General features: G+C 60.8%; 1 protein-coding gene across 4 annotated transcripts; it reads left to right on the top strand.

The window, feature by feature from the left end:
- Positions 1 to 2: 2 nt before the first annotated feature.
- Positions 3 to 19,606, top strand: ZBTB7A (zinc finger and BTB domain containing 7A). Of its 4 annotated transcripts, none has more exons than XM_075545081.1 (3): positions 3 to 268; positions 8,383 to 9,638; positions 15,173 to 19,606. In XM_075545081.1, the coding sequence occupies exons 2-3, from the start codon at positions 8,398 to 8,400 to the stop codon at positions 15,660 to 15,662; spliced, it is 1,731 nt and encodes a 576-aa protein (XP_075401196.1). In that variant the 5' UTR covers positions 3 to 268; positions 8,383 to 8,397; the 3' UTR covers positions 15,663 to 19,606. The 4 variants fall into 4 exon arrangements, with proteins under 4 accessions (XP_075401196.1, XP_075401194.1, XP_075401195.1 ...); XM_075545079.1 differs by lacking the exon at positions 3 to 268 and adding an exon at positions 1,200 to 1,482; XM_075545080.1 differs by lacking the exon at positions 3 to 268 and adding an exon at positions 1,542 to 3,968.
- The last annotated feature ends 1,052 nt before the right edge of the window (positions 19,607 to 20,658 follow it).

Raw genomic sequence — 20,658 nt, 5'->3', positions numbered from 1 at the left:
GGGGGGGGCCGGCGGCTGCGGCACCTTTAAGACAAGGGAGGACCCCTCTTGCCCTCGGAGAAACCAGGAAGGGAGTCGCGAGCATCATACGGGGCTTTGGCTGTACTGTACGGTTACTGTAGGGGCAGTGACGACGCCGCCGGAGCGAGCGAGGCGCAGAGCGAGGGGAAGCCGAGCGAGCGAGCGCCCGGACCCCGGAGGCCAGCGGCCCGGAGCCCAGTCCCCACCCCGGGCCCCGGCCCCGCGCGCCCCGGCCCGGCCCTGCGAGGTAAGTGGGCGCCCCGCGCAGCCCCGGGGACTGGGTGCAGGCGGGGACGGGCCGGGGGCGCTGCGACCACTCTGCCCTCTGCGGACTGGAGATCCGGGGACCATTCCCAAGTTTCCGAGGAGGGGGTGTCTGCTGTCTGCCCGCGGACTGGAGGTGCCTCGGATCCCGGGCGCGGGGAAGGGGCGCCGCCCGGGAGGGATGATCGGGGGCGAAGTGCATGGTCTTGTGCGTCAGCCCCCCCCCCACCCGGGTGCATGGCTTTTCGGGGCGCGCGGGGAGAGGGGGGAGGGGAAGTGGAGCTGCATTGAGGGTGAGGGGAGCCGGCGTGGGGAGACAGGGGGGCGCGTCGCGTGCTAAGTTTGCAGCTGGGTGCGGGGGGCGCTCGCGCCCCCCGGGGGCCTATTTGGCGCTGCGTGCATACGTTGGAGTTGGCCAGGATTGAGCTCTATCGGGGATGGGGGGGAGGGGGCTGAAAAAACAGGGAGGGGGGCTTTGCAAAGGAGGGGGAAGGGGTGGAGTGTCCGGGTGGGCGGGCGGGACCCCGAGGACTTCTGGGTGTCGTAGTTCTCCGCCGCCTGCAACTGGCAGGCGACCTGCAATGTGAACTACAAGTTCCAGGGTTCCCCGCGCCGGCGGCGCTCGGCGGCCCGCGGACAGGGGCGGTGCGGAGGAGGGGCGGTGAACGGCGGGCCAGCCAGCCAATGAGTGCGGGATGCTGGCGCAGCGCGGAGGCGGGCCCGGCCGGCTCTGAGGCGGGGCCTAGAGCCCGGCTCCCCTCGCCGGGGGCCGGTGGCGGTCCCCGGCTTCCGGCTGCGCGGCCCGCGGTCCGGCCCCCTCCCCGCCCCGGGGCCCCTCCCCACCTGGTTGTGTAACCGGCCCCAGCCCCCCTCCCCTCAGCCCCTCGCCCCGGTCCCCCCCTCCCACCCGAGCTCCCCTGGGAGGGCGGCGGCCCCGGCGGCCGCGCGGCACAGGCGACCCCGGGGATGCGCGGCCTAGTGCAGGCCGGGCCGGGGCGTGGGGGAGGCGGGCGGACCCAGATCCGGGGTAATTTGCATCGCCCTCCCCCCAGCCCGGGTGGGGATTGGCCGCCGGCGGCGGGGGGTGGCGCGGGGCCAGGCTCACTGCCGCCTCCCGGCCCCTCGGAGGGAGCCAGCGCAGCCGCCGCCACCGCCGCCGCCGGGGCCGGGCCCCCTCGCCGCTGCCCCGGGAAGGAGGTAGGAGCCCCCGCGCGGGCAACGCGGCGGAGGCCCGCGGACCCTGCGGGGGCTGTGGGCTGCGGCCGGTGCGGGGGAGGGGGCCGCTTCCTGCCCCCGCCCGGTCCTGACTCAGCCCTGGGTGGGGGGACCGGCCGGGCCCCTCGCCTGCCCTCGCGGCCGCTGGTTCCCGACCCCTGGTCGCGGGGAGTAAGCACCCCACCTCTCCCGCCCGCGCCCCCAAAGCGCGTGACTCCTGTTCTCGGACCTGGTCCCCCCCTTTTCCCCTTGACGCCACCACCACGTGCGAACCCGGAGCTCGGGCGGAGCTGGGGGAGAGCTGGTGGGATCCATCCCCCACCCCAGTCCCGGGCCTAGTAGCTGACAGGGGCTGAGTCGCGCGGGGACCCAGCCGGTGCACCCCAGGCCACGGGCTCTGGCGGGACTCAGGAGATAGTGCCCGCGCTGGCAGTCGGGCAGGCAGGCTTGAGGGGGAGCCCGGTGGGCCGCAGAGGAGGGTACTGACCAACTAGGCTAGGGCACACAGTGGGCACCCACTAAGTGCGTGGGGAATGCAGCCAGGAGTTGGTGGCGCCGCCGCCGCAGAGAGGCAGGACACCCTTCTCCTCCCCCTCACCCTTTCCAGCCAGCCGGCGGAAGTGAGAGAGGGGTGCTGGTGCCCCTGCCCGGGCGGTGCCCACCTGGCTCATCCACTGCCCCCTCCCTGCCAGCTGCCTCCGGGAGCCGGAGCCGGACGCTCTCTGCGTCCGGGATTCCGTGTAACCCCCACCCCCTTCTCCAGCAGGGCCAGGGCGTAACCCCGAGTGCACAGATCCCACTTAGTGGGGGCTCCCCACCCTGTCCGACCACTTCCTATTGGCACACGCTCCAGGGGAGGGGTCTGGTTGAGTCAAGGTCCCACATTCTGCCTTGGCAACTGGGGCAGGGGTCAGGGCCTAGGCCGGTGGGGCTGTCCAGAGCACCAGGCAGGGGGCCTTTTCCCCAGGGGTGGGCCCTGGAGCATGCTGGGCCCGGGGCTCTGTTTACCACCAGCCATTGCTGTGGTGACGCCAAAGCCTGGGGGAGGGGGGAGCGGGAGCCAGCCCTGGGCTCTGCATGGCTAATGAAGGAAAGAGGAGCCATTGGGGACACTGAAAATTTAATTCATGGGTCACTTTGGGGGGGTATTTATTATTCAGTTGTGATTGGCTTCGAAGATGACTGTCAGCCACACATGGTGCCTCGGGGCTTGTTTCTGTTGGGGGAAACTGAGGCTTGTAGCTGGTACAGCCCAGAGGGGCATTTTCTGTGGTGCTGGTGGGGTTCTTGATGGTGTCACCTCCCAACCCCCTATTTCCTGAGGCCTCTCTCTCTGGATATTAGAACCAGCAGGTGGCATTGATTGCCCTTATAGCCAAATAGGAAACTAAGGCCTAGAAGGGCAGCTCATTGGGGCAACCTGGGGTTTTTGACAAGTTCCTGGGCAGGTGGTGAGTTGGTTGGGGAACACTGAGGCAAGAAGGGAGCCAGAGACAAGCCAAGGTCACCTAACTGGAGCTGGGCTTGTCTCCTGAGATCCTGCTTCTTGGCCAGGATCCTCCCTGGAACACAGCTGAGGGGCACCTGCCCACCTGTCTTCCATGCAGCTAGAGGTCGGCCATCTAGACTCCTCAAGCAGCTGGCAACTGCCTGGCTTAAACCTCTTTGGGGCTCAGAGAGGGTGAGCAAGATTCCTGAGGTCACACATCGGCTCCCCCCACTATCCCAACCCCACCCCTTGCTCCTGGCTCTCAGCCCCACCTGGCTGGGTCGTTTATGGGCTCCCCTCCTGAGCTACTAGCTCGCACCTTGGCCCTCAGAGGCAGGCGGGGTCTGGGTTTATGGTCCTATTGTTTCAGAGCCAGGGCCACTTAGTCCCAACCGCCTGGTGGCCAAAGGGAACGCTGACATTCGCCGCTTTTAGAGGGGCTGCTTCCTGCTCGCTCACGCGCGCGTGCGCTCTCTCTCTCTGACACACACACCCACACACACACACACACCCCTACCTCAGTATATTGGTTTGATTGTTGACATCACTCCTCCCCTCAGAGATGGGCTCTGTCTACCTGTTGTAGAACAGGAGCCCCTGGCTCTGCTCCGGGTATTACTGGAATGAAGGGTGGGGTCACCAAATGACCAAGACTCTGGGCCCCACTCTAAGGTCACCTGGGGCCCCAGGCACTAGACAGACCATAAACCGCCTAGTGACAGCCCTAGGCAACAGCAGAGACCACAGGAACAGGCTTGGGGGTCTGGGTGAAGGTTCCCCTATCCCTTCCTGGCCCTCTGCCCCACATGAAGTCCATATATGAAGTCCACTACCCCTCCACCAGCCTCAGGATCCCCGTCTGTGTGTTGGAGAGATGACCAGAGCTGAAAGGGATCATGGGAGGGATTTAGTTGGGGCTCATTCCCCATCCCAGCATCGCATGCCATCTCCACGCTGGGGTCTGCGCCAGGCTCCTCAGGTAACATGATTCTCTGCTCAGGGAGGCAGCTCCTGAGCGTGGAGGGGTCGGGGGGATGTTTGTATGTGTGTGTGTGGTGTTGAGAGTGATGGGGGGTGGGCCCTACTGATATGTACCTGCAGGGGAACTGGTGATGGAGGGAAGTTGGCACCCTAAGAAGCAAGTACCATGACCACAGGAAAGGTTCTGCCCTCTTGGAGAGCCTGTTTCCAGCTCCAGACCTGGCTTCCCTTACGGGTGCCCCAAGGACCAGTCCCCCAGCCCAGCCCCAAGCTCGCAGCCCCCAGGTGCAGAAGGTGCTCTCTGGCAGAAAAGCCTACACTTTGGGGAGGAGGGTGGCCAAAACACAGCCCCTCCATCTGTCCCCCCAGCAGGCTGAGGCCAGCCTCTCCGTGGAAGCGTCCCCACCCACGCCTTTCTGGTTTGACTGGAAAACAAGGCCTGGTCCCACCTCCCATCTGACCCGGTGCCGTGGGCACAGACTCCATGGGGGCTTCCCAGGCTCCAGTCTCCACCTGCTCGGACTGGGCCTGTGTGCGTGCGGGTTGGGGTGGGGTGTGTGTGTGTGTGTGTGAGAGAGAGAGAGAGACCAGGCATCTCGTGTGAGCAGGTGCAGGCAGAGCCAAGGGCGGCGTGGGCAGAGCCACCTTTACTCACCCCCAGTGATGAGAAACTCAGTCCTTTGCTTCCACCAGGGACGGCCCCAGCTTCCTCTGAACCTGGGTCTTGGGGCTGAACCCCGAGCGTGGGAACAGGGTGGTCTCCGACCTCACCCATGAACTGGGAATCAGATGGGGTCCCCAGGGCCTCCTCACCCTCCCCACTCACACTTCCCGCTGTGCGGCAGCCTTCCTGCCTCTGGCCCTTTAAGGCCTGGGCAGGAAGCCCCTCCCCATTTAGGGCAGTAAATGGACAGGGAAAATGGCCGAGGGCCTGTTTGCTGGTATCTGGCCCTGCGGCCCTCTGGTCCTCTTGTACAGGGGGTGGGCAGGCAGTGGGGCAGCCACTCCAGCGGGCGGGCAGGCAGGCAGACAGTCCCCCTACCCCTCCCTCCATGGGCACCACATTCCTTCCCATTATAGCCGGCCCGGGCCAGGCAGGGATTGGCACCAGGTCAGGGTGGGGTAGCCAGTCTGCACAGACCTTGCGACACAGTCCCAGGGTTGGGAGGGGGCAGGGGCCAGCGGTCACAGGTCTGGCAGCCACACCTGGGTGCCCCACTTGCTGTGTGTCTTGGGGCCCACCACCCACCCTCTCTGAGCCTAGTCTTTACTTTTAGGACTACCTGCCCACTTCCTGGCCACATAGTAGGTGGAGAGGGGGCTGGATTCTGGAGTGACAGTTCCAGAAGGAAGCTGGAAGAACAGCGTTGTGCCTTTGGGGGCGGCCTCTTGGTATACAGTAGGGCTTCAGACAAGTTTGGCTGAGGCTCTGGGTGTGGTCCCTGCCCCTGGAGAAACTGAGGCACAGAGAGGTCCAAGGTCATGCTGCTTGGCCCTGGGCCAGGAGTGGGTTTTGTACCCAGATAGCCCAGTATGGGACATGGTATGACTCCCAGGTGTACCCATTTAACTGGTGGGGGGAGGGGGCTGGGGGCCATTAACCCCTCATTAAGCTGTGCCCCAGGACTCTTAGAAGGTGTTGGTGGCAATTACCAACCCTTCCCAGGGAGTGTGGGAGGCAGGAGACTGGGCTTCACCCCTCACCCATTTAGGTGACCTTGGGGAGCCCCAGGCTTCCTGTGTGTTCTTTCCCTGCTTTCCCCCATTTCCCAGCTTCCTCCTGGGTGACACCTGCCATGCCAAGTCTACCCCTCCCCTAGGAGGGACAGGAGCTCAGATCTGGGTGACCTTGGCCAGACCCCTACACCTCTGAGCCTCCCAGAGCTGTTGGGAGGTCGAGTGGCTAACCTGAGAATGACCAGCTTCTTATCCCAAGGAACAGCTTGCCTTCATTCCAGAAAGTTCTCAGAGGAGGACCCCAGAGGACTGAGATCGGCCCTGGGTCCTGCTGCCTTGGAAAGCAGCAGCAGCAAGTTGACCCTAGGTTAGATCAGAGGTGGGACCTTACAGACACTGGGTGTGCCCCAGCAGCCAGGTGGGTGGGGCTGGGCGTGGGCTCTGCAGGGTGTTTCTTCAGTTTTCGGGTCCACCCGGTTGTTCATCTGCTGCGCCCCTACTGTGTGCCTCTGTGGGAAGGGCACCCAGCTTCCAGACCAGGAGGGGCCTGCCGGGGCCTGCCCCTCACGGGCTGCGGAGTCAGCACCAGGCACCCCGGAAATCCTGCAGAGGTGTCGGCAGGGGCGGGGCTGTGATGAAGGCTGTTGGGTAGGGGCATGCCTCCCCTCCTCCCCCCAGAGGAGAGAATGGCTTTTGCGATTGTTAAGAACTAAACCCTAAACTGTCACTTCTTGAGCACCTATAGGGTGCAGGGCCAGCTAGGGGCCTCGCCTGCCAAGGGGGCTAACCAAGATGCTGTCCTCCCTCTCGAGTTCTGGAGAGTGGGCTTCCAGTGACATTGGGACTCTCGGGGGAGGGGTGGGACTGCCTCCACTCGCACCTGTGCGTACCCTTGGCCCGGGTGCCAGCCCTCTCTAGGCCTTGGTCTCCCGGCTATGAAATAGGAGCCCTTTCCCACCCTCGGCAGGCAGGGTTTCACAGGACACCCCGGCGACCCAGGGGCTAAGCCGCTGGGGACCCAGGCAGAGGACACCCAGTTCCGGGCCCAGGCTTGCCCCTTCTGCCAGAGGTCTCATGACCCTAGGCTTTGTGGGAAGGTAGATCTTGCCACATGTGGCCAAGAAGGGGTGGGACACAGGCTGGGATAACCTGCACTTGCCAGGTCCCCACCTAGAGGGCCCAGGGGATGTGACAGGCCCACCTGAGGCCAGGCAGCACCTTAACTTGCTTGCAGCTGCCTGGCAAGGCCAGGGTGGCCTGGGTCAAAGACCCCCTCCTTCCCCCAGAGGCTGTCTGATCCGGCTAGACGGCAGATGGTGGCAGCCGCCAAAGGGGGCTCACCCCATCCTCCTTGCTCCTGCAGCCACTACTGAGCACATACACACACTCTCTACAAATACACACACACACAGGCTGGCTGTGGGGCAGAGGCTGAGCAGCTGGGCCCAGGCAGGATCCAGGGTGGGTAGGCGTGGGCCACAAGGAGAGAGGCATCCTGGGAAGTGTAGTTCGCCCACCCCAGCCATACCAAGCCAGCCAGAGTAACCAGGTCTGGGTAGGAAAGCAGAATCGGAATAGCACCAGGCTGGCCACCTGCATCTTCCGCAGAGCAGGAAGACGTGGTCCGAGCCAGACCAGGTGGGAGGGGCTTGCGGCTCCACAGTCGGAGGCTGGACAGTCTTGGGCTTCTCCTTGGAGACCTGGTCCAGAGGCTACTCCAGCTCGAGCACCGCAGCCAGCCCGAAAGAATGTGCTGTTCGGGGTGGCTGGGGGCCTCCAGGGGCTCCCTGGAGAGGGTGGAGGGGTGGGGACAGCAGCCAGAGGGTTACACAAGCTCAGAGTGGGTGGATGAGTCACAGGGAGAAGGCGGAAAAAGGAGGGAGGGGGAGAGGGGGCAGGTCAGTCAGTCAGGCCCCCCAGGGCACAGCCCTCTCAAAGCTCCCTACCCATTAGACAGATGGAGAGCCTGAGTCCCAGAGAGCACCAGGGCCTGGCCAGGCTGAGCTGCACAGCCTGGTGGAGGTGCTGAGGGTTGGGGGAGGATCTCTGGGGAGGCAGGTGTAGGCTTCACTTTAGGGGCGACAGCTAGGCAGACGGCAGGTGGCTTGGGTCCTCAATTTTTCTCACAGGGCTGAGCCTCGTCCTGTGTGTGGGGATGGGGGAGCACTAGCCAGCCTCATCCCTTCCTGCTGACTTGGACCCCTGCAGGACGGCCAGGCTTGAGGGTCCAAAGCCCCAGTATCTGTCCTCCCGGTGGGTGGGGCCAGGGACAGGCTAGCCCTCCCAAGCTCCCTTCTCCTGCATATGGGACTTGGGTGGCTCTCAAGAGTAACAGAAACAGCCAGCCTAGGCCCTGCCCAGCTCCTTAGGTGTGCTTAAGAGCCCCCAAGGCCCCCTCTGATGGATGTTCCTCCAGGGCCCTCTAGTGGCAGCGATGGTGCCGTGCTCTTTAAGCCCCTACTGTGGGCTGACCCGCGCTGGTGTGGTGGGTCTCCAGTTGGGTTGCTCACCTCAAGGTCAGCGGTTGGAACCCACTAGCCCCTCTGGGAGAAAGATGAGGCTGTCTGCTCCCATCAAGTGACAGCCGCAGAAACTCACAGGGTTTGGTTTGGTGGCCTGCTTTGGTGGCATTTCACAAATGGCCACGGAGACTCTGGGGCCACCGGGGTGGGGCCATATGTGCGTTCCCGCCCATGTCCTCACCACGGCTCCCTCACCCCTCCCCTATGTGGCAGGTCTCGGCGCGGAAGATGGCCGGCGGCGTGGACGGCCCCATCGGGATCCCGTTCCCCGACCACAGCAGCGACATTTTGAGCGGGCTGAACGAGCAGCGGACGCAGGGCCTGCTGTGCGACGTGGTGATCCTGGTGGAGGGCCGTGAGTTCCCCACGCACCGCTCGGTGCTGGCCGCCTGCAGCCAGTACTTCAAGAAGCTGTTCACGTCGGGCGCCGTGGTGGACCAGCAGAACGTGTACGAGATCGACTTCGTCAGCGCCGAGGCGCTCACCGCCCTGGTGGACTTCGCCTACACGGCCACCCTCACCGTCAGCACGGCCAATGTGGGCGACATCCTGAGTGCCGCCCGCCTGCTGGAGATCCCCGCCGTCAGCCACGTCTGCGCCGACCTGCTGGATCGGCAGATCCTGGCCACCGACGCCGGCACCGACGCCGGGCAGCTGGACCTCGTGGATCAGATCGACCAGCGCAACCTGCTGCGTGCCAAAGAGTACCTCGAGTTCTTCCAGAGCAACCCCATCAACAGCCTGCCCCCCGCTGCCCCCTTTCCCTGGTCGGCCTTCGGTGCGTCCGACGATGACCTGGACGCCACCAAGGAGGCCGTGGCCGCAGTGGCCGCCGCCGTGGCCGCCGGCGACTGCAACGGCTTGGACTTCTACGGCCCGGGGCCCCCGGGGGAGCGGCCCCCGGCGGGGGAGGGCGACGAGGGCGACAGCAACCCAGGCCTGTGGCCTGAGCGGGACGAGGACGCCCCCGGGGGCCTGTTCCCGCCGCCGCCGGGCGCCACGCAGAACGGCCACTACGGCCGAGCTGGGGAGGAGGAGGCGGCCTCGCTCTCGGAGGCGGCCCCAGAGCCTAGCGACTCCCCGGGTTTCCTGTCGGGCGCGGCGGAGGACGGGGACGGCGACGGGCCCGAAGGGGACGGGCTGGCGGCCAGCACGCTGCTGCAGCAGATGATGTCGTCCGTGGGCCGGGCTGGGGCGGCGGCGGCGGCGGGGGACAGCGACGAGGAGTCGCGGGCGGAGGACAAGGCCGTCATGGATTACTACCTGAAGTACTTCAGCGCCACCCACGACGGCGACACGTACCCGGCCTGGTCGCAGAAAGTGGAGAAGAAGATCCGCGCCAAGGCCTTCCAGAAGTGCCCCATCTGTGAGAAGGTCATCCAGGGCGCCGGCAAGCTGCCGCGACACATCCGGACGCACACGGGCGAGAAGCCCTACGAGTGCAACATCTGCAAGGTCCGCTTCACTAGGTGAGCCCGGCGGGGCGGGGCCAGCGGGAGGGGCGGGGCCAGCGGGAGGGGCCTGTGGGGAAGGGGCGGGGCCAGCGGGAGAGGTCTGCAGTCAGGTGCCTTGGAGTCGATTCCGACTCTTGACCCCGCCACGCACAGCAGAAAGAAACACTGCCAACAGTACAGGGCCCTGCCCCATCCTCACAAACACGGTTCTGTTGGAGGCCACGGTGTCACTTCATCTCTGCTGGCTGACCCTGTATTTCACATGGAGCCCGTTACGCGCTGGGCTGCCAACCACAGGCCAGCAGCTCACACCCTCTGCCAGCCGCCCCACCAGGAGAATGAAGGGGCCACCTGCCCCCTCGGAGACCCGCAGGGGCAGTTCTAGTCTGCCCTGTAGGGTCGCAAAGGTTCGGAAATGACTCGGTGGCAGTCGAGAGTTTGGGTTGACTGGTGCGGTAGTTTTAGCTCAGCACATGTCCTGCTCCAGCGACAGTGGCCCCTAGTACATGAGATGCAGCCTGGCCACCGTTGCCTCTAAGGAGCATTCTGGCTGTACTTCTCCTCCCGAGAGAGACCAGCCTATGCTTCTGCCCTCTCGGCCAGCACGTCCTTCAGTTCGTGCTGCTCTTTCTTACTCACCGTCTGGCTGTCACAGGCAGAGGCCGCGACTGGAAATGCCATAGCCTGCTTGGGTCAGGCACACCTCAGCCCTCCAAGTGACATCTTTACCTTTGACACATTTCAGTGGGTCGGGGTTTGGGGGTAGGGCCAATATGAGGTGGATGGGGGTCAGAGTGACCCAGCTTACTGGACCCTTGGCCCAAACCTCCTCCCTTCCCTAAAGCTGACCTAGAGGCATGCCTCCTCTATTTCTGGGTTCCTAGGCACCCCTTGAGAAAGATCTAGACAGACTGCGACCCTGGTGACATTCTGGTGAGAGTGGCATGGCCCAGGCCAGTTGTCGTGGACTTGGTGTAGACTGGAGGCATTGTGTGCTACTGATGCTGAACACCCCTACTGAGAGTTTGGAGGTTCAGGCCAAACTCCAAGGCCCCTCAGAAGAAAGGCCTGGCCGCATGCCACTGAAAACCCCAGGAGAAAAACCAGGCTGTCAATGCATACCAGGGGTTGCCATGAGTCCGGGCTCACTCGATGGCCACTGATCCTGTGCCTGCTAAGGAAGCTCTGCTGGTTAGACGTTGAGCTACTAAGGTAGTTGAGCACTAAGGTAGTTAAGCTACTAAGGTAGTTGAGCACAAGGTCGGCCATTCAAACCTAGCAGCTGCTCTGCAGAGGAAAGATGAGGCTGTCTTAGAAGGTCCAGCCCCAGAATCATGCTGTGATCTTCCAGTGTTTCCTGAGCGTCCACTGTGTGTCCAGACCGGTTGTAGGTGCTGAACACGTGGCAGGGGTCCACCCAGGCTGGGCTGTTGCTCCAAGACCTGGGTGGTGGACCATGCCCAAGGACCCAGCCCACAGAGCAAGCTCACTGCCACCGATGCTGACTCATAGAGACCCTAAAGGACAGGGCAGAACTGTCCTTGTGAGCTTTCCAAGACTGTAACTCTATGGGAATAGAAAGCCCAGTCTTTCTCCTGTGGAGCCAGCAGCTGGTGGTTTTGAACTTAGCAGCCCCACATAACCAGGACTGCATAAGGACCTAGGGTAGGTGTGTTATGCACATTTCTCAGGTGAGAACGCAGGCAGGAGCCCTGCCAGGGTGCGGCCCTGAGGGGGTGATGGTTGATCACTGAGCAGGAAAGAGGGGGAGCTGTGGAGACATGTGCAGGGAAGGGTGTTCCCGGAAGAGGCACCAGCCGTGCAAAGGCCCAGTGGCAGAGTTGACTGGGGGTGAGTGGAGGAAGGAGCAGCTGGCGCCACGGGCTCACTGGGCCAGGCAGGCCCAGGTCAGGTGAGGGCTGTTTGGAAGGCCGAGTTCAGAGGTGGCTGGTTAGGCCATGTGGACCTAGGGCGGGCCAGCCCAGTGGGGGCTGGCACCCAGGGGCCTGGCCAGGCTAGGTGACTCAGCATCACCCTGCCCCCCGCCCGCCATGGGGATCCCCCAGCCACACCCACTCAGGCTGAAGAAAGAGGCCATTGTCCCAGCCTCCCGGCCCCACCCCACAGAGAAGTGAACTGGGGGCCAATCGACACTCCAGCACCCCCTGACCCCCTTGCCTAGGCAGGCCAAGAGAGGGAGTGGCCCGGAATCCCTGGCCCAGGAGTACTGGGTAGGGTCAAAGGGCGTGCAAGTTGGGAGCCAGTCAAGTTGGCAAAATCTGTGATGATGAACTTGGGGGTCTCTGGGGCTAGATCAGGACAGGTGGTCCAGGGCCTTCAGATGGGAGTAGACTGGAACAAAGGTTGGAAATGGGACCAGCTCGAAAGCAGGGCCTGAACCGGCCCTGGCCTAGGAGCTTCCTTTCACAGCCACCAACCTCACTCTGGAACAGTCTGTTTAACAATCAGGGAAACTGAGGCCCAGAGGGGGCCACATGACCTGGCCTTTTTCCCACCCGCCTACTTGGCTCTCTGGGTCTTGCACCCAGGGCCCCAGCCCCCACCCTCCCTGCAGGCCCGGGAGCCCCAAGGCCCCTCTGAGTCACGCCCGAGTGTTGAGTAAGTGCGGCCTGTGGCCACCAGGGCTATAATTACCGTGATGAAGCCTGGCTGCTTCCGCCCCTGCTGCCCCAGCTCAGCCCCCAGCCCATTGTGCACCTCCCTGCAAGCCAGACCCCCTCTCTGAGGCTTGGGGTGCTTGGCTGTGGACTTCTCCCTACGAGGCCAGCAAAGACCGAGTTCCCTATTTCCCAGGCTGGACAGGACACTTGCAAACAAGAGAAGGCTTTGTGGCAGAAAGGACCTGGCTACCTCTGAAGCCACAGGCCCACGACTGATAACAGTCCTGGTCGGGCCAGGCAGCAAGGAAGGAGCTTGCTTCAGGCTCAGTTCTGTCAGCTCATGCTGGGGTGGCGAGGCGACCAAGTGGCTCTGTTGTCAGGCACAGCTGCCTGGCCACGGACTGCTTAGAGCCAAGAGGGACACAGGCTGAGTTCCCTTTGGTCAGGCTTGTCACTGAGGGGCGTGACCTGGAACTAGAGTAGCTCAGAAGAGTGCCAGGTCTCTAGGGTTTGGGAAAGACGTCCCGGAGGAAGCAGGGCATCTGATGTAGGTCTTTGGAGAAGAGTAGACGTTCATCACTGTTTGAGGTTTAGAAAAGAGTTCCTGGAGGAGGAAGAGCATTTCTGGTAGGGCTTTGAAGGAGGAGTAGGGGTGTGTCAGTGTTTGGGGTTTAGGAAATACTTCCTGGAGGAAGAAGGGCATTTGTGGTAGGGTTTTGAAGGATGAGTAGGAGTGCCTTAGTGCAAGCCTTGAAGATTGCTCACAGTCTGGTGTTGCCTGAGAAGGAAGAGACCCAGAGCATAAGAGACATCAGCTAGGAGCTGACTGGATCCTGGACATGAGAGACCCTGGCCCCTGCCTTTGCCCTGGGGGTTCCAGACAGGAATCTACCCTCATGGGTATAGGCTGGGACTGTGCCACAGAGATGCCAGGTGGGCTATATACCATAACTTTAAATATTGTGGCAGCTCCATAAAAAGACAAAGGCCAGCAGCAGGTGACACTGATTTGAACCATGTATTTCTATGTGGCCCTATCGATCCAAACGATTATCACATGAGCATGTGACCAGTAGCAGCACGCACGGGCCATTTGATGTTCTCTGGGGCTTGCTCAGTGGTGGTGTTCATGCTGAGATTGGCTCTCCAGGCTCCCGAAGGAGAATGTGCTGGCTCCCGGCATCCAGGACAACTTGTGTAAAGGCCCTGGGGCAGCTGTGTGCCTGAATGTGCTGGCAGGCAGGAAGCTTGGGCTGTGGAGGGAACTGAAGGAAGGAGGGAAACTGGCCCAGGGGACAGTTGAGGGCTTTGGGGTGGGGTGGGGCCTCCATTTCTAGGGAGACACAACTGTCTCCATTTGACCCGAGCTGAGGGGTTTCCCGGGACCAGGGACTTTCAGGGCTAAGATGAGGAAGTCCTGAGCATGTGGGGACCAGCGGTCAGTCATTGTGTAGTTGGTCAGTCTGTGGGTCACCAATCAGGACAAGGCAGCAAGGAGGGGCTTGGCTTATCTTGTTCCCTTCGGCATTTTCAGCACTTGGAACAGGGCCTAGGGCTCAGCGGGCACCGGATCAATACTTATAGCTGACACACCCCACCCCGCGGTAGCTGGGTGCCAGCAGACCTGCCCTTCGCTGGGTTCAGAGGTCCTTGGGTGGCACAGGCAGTGAAGCGCTCAGCTGCTCACTGGCAGGCGGGCGGTTTGAGTTCACCGGGAGGTGCTTCAAAGGACAGGCCAGGCGAGCTCCCTCTAAAGGTCAGCCCAGTGCAGTGCAGTTTCAGACCCAGGCCACCAGGACAGGCTCAGCCATTTGCCCAAGGCCACATCGGCAGGGAGGCGGGGTCCACAGCCTTGGGAAGGCTTCTCTCAGGCCCCGGCTGCTGCCTTCAGGACATTAAACTGCCCTGATTGGCCTCCTTCGCCTGGAACTGTCTGACCTGAATGCCGGACCCCACTCCTGGGAAACCCTCAGCAACCCCCTCCCACCCCCCAGGAGCCCCTGCGTGACTCAGTTTAGCCCTTGTCTATGACCTAACCCACTCACGGGCACCTCAGAAGAGAGGCCCTCCTTGAGATGACCGGATCAGAAAAACTGAATCCACTGCTGTGCACGCAGCCCTTTCCCACAGTCCGGCAGGGTCGGGCAGAACCATTCCCCGTGGATTTTGAAGCTGTCAGACGAGCCTCATCTTTCTCCCTCGGGCTTTCCAGTGGGTTTGAACTGCCAACCTTGCCTTAGCAGTAGCCCCATGCCTGACCCATGTGGACACCAGGGCCCTTTGCAGCCCACCAGAGCCAGTGCCAGCCTATTCAGGCACACCTCGGACGAACGTGGTGATGTGCTCCCACAGAGATTACCAAACCGGGAAAAGCAACCCCCCTGCCAATTCCAACTCCTAGCCATCCTGTACTCCCAGGGCTGTCGGTCATTCTGGGAGCGGCGGCCCCTCTTTCAGCAGCCCCGTGCTTACCTGGACGGCGTCTGTATACACCGCCCCCGCCCCCCCCCCAAAAAAAGGAACAAACTATCATCGAGTGGATGCCAACTCAGAGTGGCCCAACAGGACAGGGTAGAAGTGGCCTGCGATGTTCTGAGACGCTAACGCTTTCCTAGAGTGTCCAGCTGCCCCTCTCTCCCACAGAGCCTCTAGTGGTTTCAAACTTCTGACCTTGCAGTTCGCAGCCCAATGGGTAACCATACAGTGTCTCTATAGGGGCCAGTTGCACCCCTCCACACAGGGTGGCCCCCAGCTAGACAGGTGCAGATCGCCAGGCCTTTCTTCCGAGAGGCACCCGGTGCGTCTGCACTGCCAAGGGAGCCTGTGGGGCGTGGCACCCACAGGGGCCGCTTTTCCCTCCCCGGGGGCGGGGCCGGCGCCGCCCGCCCGCCCGCTGACCCCGCCCCTCCCCGCCCCGCCCCCGCCCAGGCAGGACAAGCTCAAGGTGCACATGCGGAAGCACACGGGCGAGAAGCCGTACCTGTGCCAGCAGTGCGGGGCGGCCTTCGCGCACAACTACGACCTGAAGAACCACATGCGCGTGCACACGGGCCTGCGCCCCTACCAGTGCGACAGCTGCTGCAAGACCTTCGTGCGCTCGGACCACCTGCACAGACACCTCAAGAAGGACGGCTGCAACGGGGTGCCCTCGCGCCGAGGCCGCAAGCCCCGCGTCCGGGGCGGGGGCCCCGACCCCGCGCCCGCCGGCGGCCCCGCGCCCCCTGGCACCCCCGCGACGCCCAGCTCCCCCGACGCCCGTCGCAACGGCCAGGAGAAGCACTTTAAGGTGGAGGACGAGGACGAGGACGAGGTGGGGGCCGAGGGCCTGGGCCCGCTGAATGTAGCGGGGGCCGGCGGCGGGGGCGGCGGGGGCGGCGGGGGCGCCACCGAGGGCAACTTAGCGGCCGGACTCGCTTAAAAACCAAAAAGAGAGAGAGCGCGAGCGAGCGAGCGAGCGAGACAAACCAGAAACCCAAGAGAGAGAGAGAGAGAGAGAGAGAGAATCCCCCACCCCACCCCCCGAAAAAAACACAAAAAAAGAAAATCTATATACAGATATCTATATCTCTATATATATATACAGATATATATATATATGAAACATCACAGATTTTAGGATAGTGCTTTTCTTAGAATTTTCTCCTTTATGACGTTTTCTCCCCAAACAGGGACCCTCTCGCTGCCGGTCGGTCCCCTGCCCCTGTCGCTGGGTTGCGGCGGGGGGGTCTGGGTTGGGAGGTTTCGTGGGGCACAAGGGTTTCCAGTCCCCGCCCTCGTGACCCCCGTTTCCCCCCCCTGGGCGTCACAGCCACCCAGGCCGGGCCCTGGGCTGGAGTGGGGGGCTGGGGAAGGGGGGGCTGCTGGAGACAGCTGAATGCTTCCCTCTGCGCTCTGGTGTGTGCGGGTCTTTTAGACAAGACCTTAAACATGCTTCTGTCCGCTGTGAGCGGACGTTAAAATGGCCCCCGACCCCCCCACCCTCCTTCCTCAGGGCACTTACTAAGGGGGGGGGTCTCCCCCTGACGATCTCCCCAAAGGCTTTCCCACCTCCCTCCTGCTTTTGGCCTCTCACCCATCCCCTGTCTCCTGGCCAAGGAGACACAAATCTATTTATTTCGGGCCCGGAGAGATAGGGGTTAAGACATGGGGAGGGGGCGCCCCCCCCACCAGGATGGCCCCCCCTGGGGTCCTGCCACTTCCATTCACGGCACTTACAACAGGCAGGGCCCCCTGAGGACCAGCCCCTGGGGCAGTCAACACTTAGTAGGTCTTCTCCCTCCCCAGACCCCTTTTCCCAATTTTTAAAGAAAGCACTTTTTAGATTCCGCCCCCCCTCCCGTTTCTCTTTAAAAACAAAATTTATATATAGATATATATATAGATATATATAATATACTTTTCCTCAGAGGAGCAGACAGCAGGGGGGTGGGGTATAGCTGAGAGCAGAGGGTCTCAGATGGCAGGAATGGACCACCAGGGAAGGGCAGGGGGGAGGAGAGGAGCAAAGTCTAGAAGTTACAATGCCACACACATTTTTAAAAAAGCAATAACAAAAACCAACCGATTTCACAAAAGTAAAAGACAGACAAAACACATAGCAACACAGAAAAGGCAACCAGCCACATTCGAAGTCTCGGCACTTTGTCACGGAACGGGTACTAATTCTTAATTTAAAAAACAAACAAACATGTTTACAAGTTGTAACCAACTTCTATGAAAAGTTGAAAAGACAAAAAAAAGAGAGAGAGGAGAGAGAGAGAGAGAGAGAGCGCAAAAGAAATTCCTAAAAGCCGATTTATTTTTGTACAAAATAATAAAAAGAAAACCCACCACGAGCGAAGAATCCACTTCTGTTTCCCGAGGGGGCGGGGTCAGGTAGGCTTTGGGGAAGGAGCGTACTCAAGAAGCTGGAATTTCAGGCAGGACCGTGGGGTTTTGTTTCCTGTGTTGTCCATGCCCTTCCATTCTGTTCTTTTTGTTCCCTCCTGATGTGGAGAAGGTCTCAGACATATCCCCGGCCCCACCCCCCCCCACACACCCCTTCCTAGCCATACCAGTGGCCATCTCTATGGAGGGGGGACCCTCCTTCCTTAATCCCCTATCTCAGGGAAGGGCCCCGAGAGAGGGCTGGCCTTCCAACCAGCCAGAGTCATTTCGTCTCCACCTTCCTTCTCCCTGCCCCACCGCCTGCTTGCCTGCACTTGGGCTTCCTTCCAACATGGCTGCCCTTCCCCCTGGAGCTTCCCTCTTGGATGCACTGTCTCCATCCAGGTGGGCCACACAAGGGAGCCCTACCTCTCCAGGGCCTTTTACCCCCTCCCCTTCACCCCCCCTTCTTACTCAAAGGCACTGACTGTACTCTGGGGGCTGGTACCTGCCTCCCCTCAACCTGGCTCCCAAAAGGCCCGGTGCGGACCGAGCCTCAGGCCACGGATAGGGGCCAGGGTTGGGGGGATGACATTGCCAGGTGCCAGGGCACCCTCACCCCCACCCCTCTTGCATATGCAAAACCTGACGTGGGACCCTGTAAATAGACACTGCTAAATGGACAGTTCTTGTCAAAGCCCAAGGGTGGGGTGAGGGTGGGGGGTGGTCTTCTCTGCCCCCCCTCCCCGCCTCAGCTGCCAGCCTGTCTCCCCCTCCCGTGCCCAACAGTGTCTTGTCTTTTTTTTTCCCTCTTTCATTTCTTCAAGGGAAACTTTTTAAGAAGGCAGTTTTCATCATGGTTTCTATGGGATTGTTTTCTTCCCTTCTTTCAAGCAAGCCTGTCAGACTACTCCCCCCTAACCCCCAACCCCCCTACCCCCAAGTCTCAGGATCCTCCCTCTGGGGTGGGCGGAGGGGGGGCAGAACCAGGGGGCCATAGGTTGTGGCCTTCACACTTGAAAGTGATAGGGCGAGCTATTTTAGGGGACTCTTTCTGGATGCTGAACAGGGATTCCCCCCCCCCAGAGGCTGCGCCCAAACCTCCTTGCTGCCTCCCCCAACACCCAGAAAGGTGAGCCCTGAGGGGAAAGACCTCTTCCCCCTCCCATGCACCCCCTCGCAATAAAACCAATTGAAACAAAAATCACAGATGTCCTGGCCAGTGGGGGCGACCAGACTTGGGGGACGGAGCCCTCTGGGATTTCAAGTAGAAACCAGGGCTGCAGCCCCCCCAGGCAACACTTTACCACAAACCTCCTCGGGGGAATTGCACTAAACCGTTTCCCCAGCTCCGTGCTCAGCTTCCGCCAGCCCACCCCTACTCTGCCTTAACCTCCCCTCCTGCGGGCCTTCTTAGGGGCCACAGTCTCTGCATGGGCCCAGAGCGGGGACCCCCTGTGCCCCCTCCCCGCCTCCTAGCCCCCAGCCCCACCCCCGCCGCCCAGCTCCCGCGCAATCACATACTGTATATAGACATGGATCGATTTTATTTTTATTCTTTAAATTAAGGTCGTGATAAAGTGTTGCCAAAGATACTGCTGAATTCTCGCGTTTCAGGAAACAAACGAACGGACACAATAATAATCACGTTGAGGAGGGCTGACTCGTCAGAAAGGACAGCAATTGGGGTTTTCTTTTTGTTATTGTTTGGTTGTTTGTGGGGTTTTTTGTGTTTTCTTTTTTGTTTCGGGGTGTTTTTTGTTTCTTTTTTTTTAACTGCCTGGTACAAAAAAAAGCAAAAAAAAAAAAGCAAAATTGTTATTTCCATCATCTTGACGGACTTTGGTGGGTGCGTGCGTGTGTGACAGGAGCGTGTACCCAGACTCCTGGGCTGCAGGTGGGGGCTCCAGGGGGAGGGGGCGTCCTTGGAGAGGGTGTGGTCAGACACAGGGGCCATAGCCCTGTCCGCAGCAGTGACCAGAGTTTGAGGATCCCCTCCCAACTAGAGAGTGACATTCTTTTCCTGTTGCTGCTGCTCTTTTTGCCTAGCCCCCCCTGCCCCCCTCCTCAGCCTTTTGAGATTAAGGGGAAAAAAAAAGCAAAAACTTAAAAAAATGTATTATAACTCGTGAATGTACATGCCGGGTGTGGCTCTGTGACCAGCCGGGCAATACCAAAGTCAGACCCCTCGGCCACTGCCCGGAGAACCCACGCGGCCGGCTAGTTTGGGGACCTTTGGTGGGGGGGTAGTCCCTGCCCACCCCCAGCCGCCTCCTCCTAGAGGGTTCATTTCACTCCTTGGACCCTGGACCAGAACAGGAGCTGCGTGTTGCCCATGGAGGAAACTGGCAGGGCCTAGGGTCCCGTGGTCCACCTCCACCCCAGGACTGGGAGCGCCCCTGCAGGCGCAATGGTAGGAGGCAAATCGGAGAGACTGAAAAGACAAAAAAAACAAAACAAAACAAAAAACCCATGGGACAAAAAAAATAATAAAAATCTTTAAAAAAAAAAACAACAAAAAAACCACCCAAAAATCCTATTTTTTGAGAAAGAAAGATATTTATATTTGCAGTTTTATTTTAAAAAGTTATTTAAGCTGAAGAAGCAGCCTTCCCGGATCTGAGTAGGAGGGTGGCTGGCTGGCACAGGACGGGTCAGGGGCCTGGGGGGCTAGAGCACCCCAAGGGTCACAACCTCAGAGAGAAGACTAGTTTGCATTAAATATATAGATTTACATTGGGGGGTGGGGTGGGGGAGGGCTAGGAGTTAGAGGGGGCTGGGGGGGACCTCATCCATTTATGGATTGTGGGGTCCTGAGGCCCAGATTCCCCTGCCCCTGGCCTGGACTTGAGGTGCCTTGGACTTTGGGGGGGGCTAGGCCTGGCAAATGGGGAGGGGCTGGGGCAGCACCCGTGGGTGGGGGGGGCACAGCACAGAGCAGACATTCCACAGATTGTATTTGAGAGTCTTTATAACGTGTGGGAGATGACAAAAATAAATGGATAAAAAATGCACTTTTTGGGGGGGGCGGGGGGGAAGCTTTAAAATAATTTTAAAAATAACAAAAAATGAAAAAAGACAAAAGTTGATGAAAATCCAGAAGAAAAAAAAAGCAAAACCAACAACCATTTTTCTTGTACATAAAAACCACTAAACGCAGCCTGTTACGACCTCTGCTGCCTTGTTTGCTTGATTTTGCTGTTGTTTGTGTTTTGTTTGGGGTGTGGGATGTGTGTGGTGGGGAGGGTTTTAGGGGACCTCTTCCCTCAGCTGCTCCCAATCCAGCTTCCAGAGCGCCGTAATCCTGGACTTGGATTTTGGTCACACCACTCAGGAGCTGACTCCGGGGGGCCCAGAGAGAACTGAAATGTACCCTGCCTGGGTTGGGCTGTGTGGGATTGGGGAGGCAGGGGTGGGTGTGGTGAAGGGACTCTGGTCCGGCAACCCAGTGCAGTGGGAGTGAGGGTCTGGGAGTTCAGGGCCTGGAGGCCCCCAGGGAGGAGGTGTCCCCAGGAGAGAACCAGCGCGGGAGAACCGGCTGAGCCGGT

This window comes from Tenrec ecaudatus, chromosome 1 (genome assembly GCF_050624435.1).
Source record: "Tenrec ecaudatus isolate mTenEca1 chromosome 1, mTenEca1.hap1, whole genome shotgun sequence".
NCBI lineage: Eukaryota > Metazoa > Chordata > Mammalia > Afrosoricida > Tenrecidae > Tenrec > Tenrec ecaudatus.
The sequence above is the reverse complement of the archived record's forward strand: the minus strand, read 5'-3'. Positions and strand labels throughout refer to the sequence as shown.

What these genes read in the sequence shown, in the direction of transcription:
- ZBTB7A (XM_075545079.1), top strand. Translation starts at nt 1,252, where the DNA reads ATGCGCGGCCTAGTGCAGGCCGGGCCGGGGCGTGGGGGAGGCGGGCGG. An exon ending in GCCGCTGCCCCGGGAAGGAG is followed by an intron (nt 1,483 to 8,382) that starts GTAGGAGCCCCC and finishes CCTATGTGGCAG; the next exon opens with GTCTCGGCGCGGAAGATGGC. An exon ending in TGCAAGGTCCGCTTCACTAG is followed by an intron (nt 9,639 to 15,172) that starts GTGAGCCCGGCG and finishes GCCCCCGCCCAG; the next exon opens with GCAGGACAAGCTCAAGGTGC.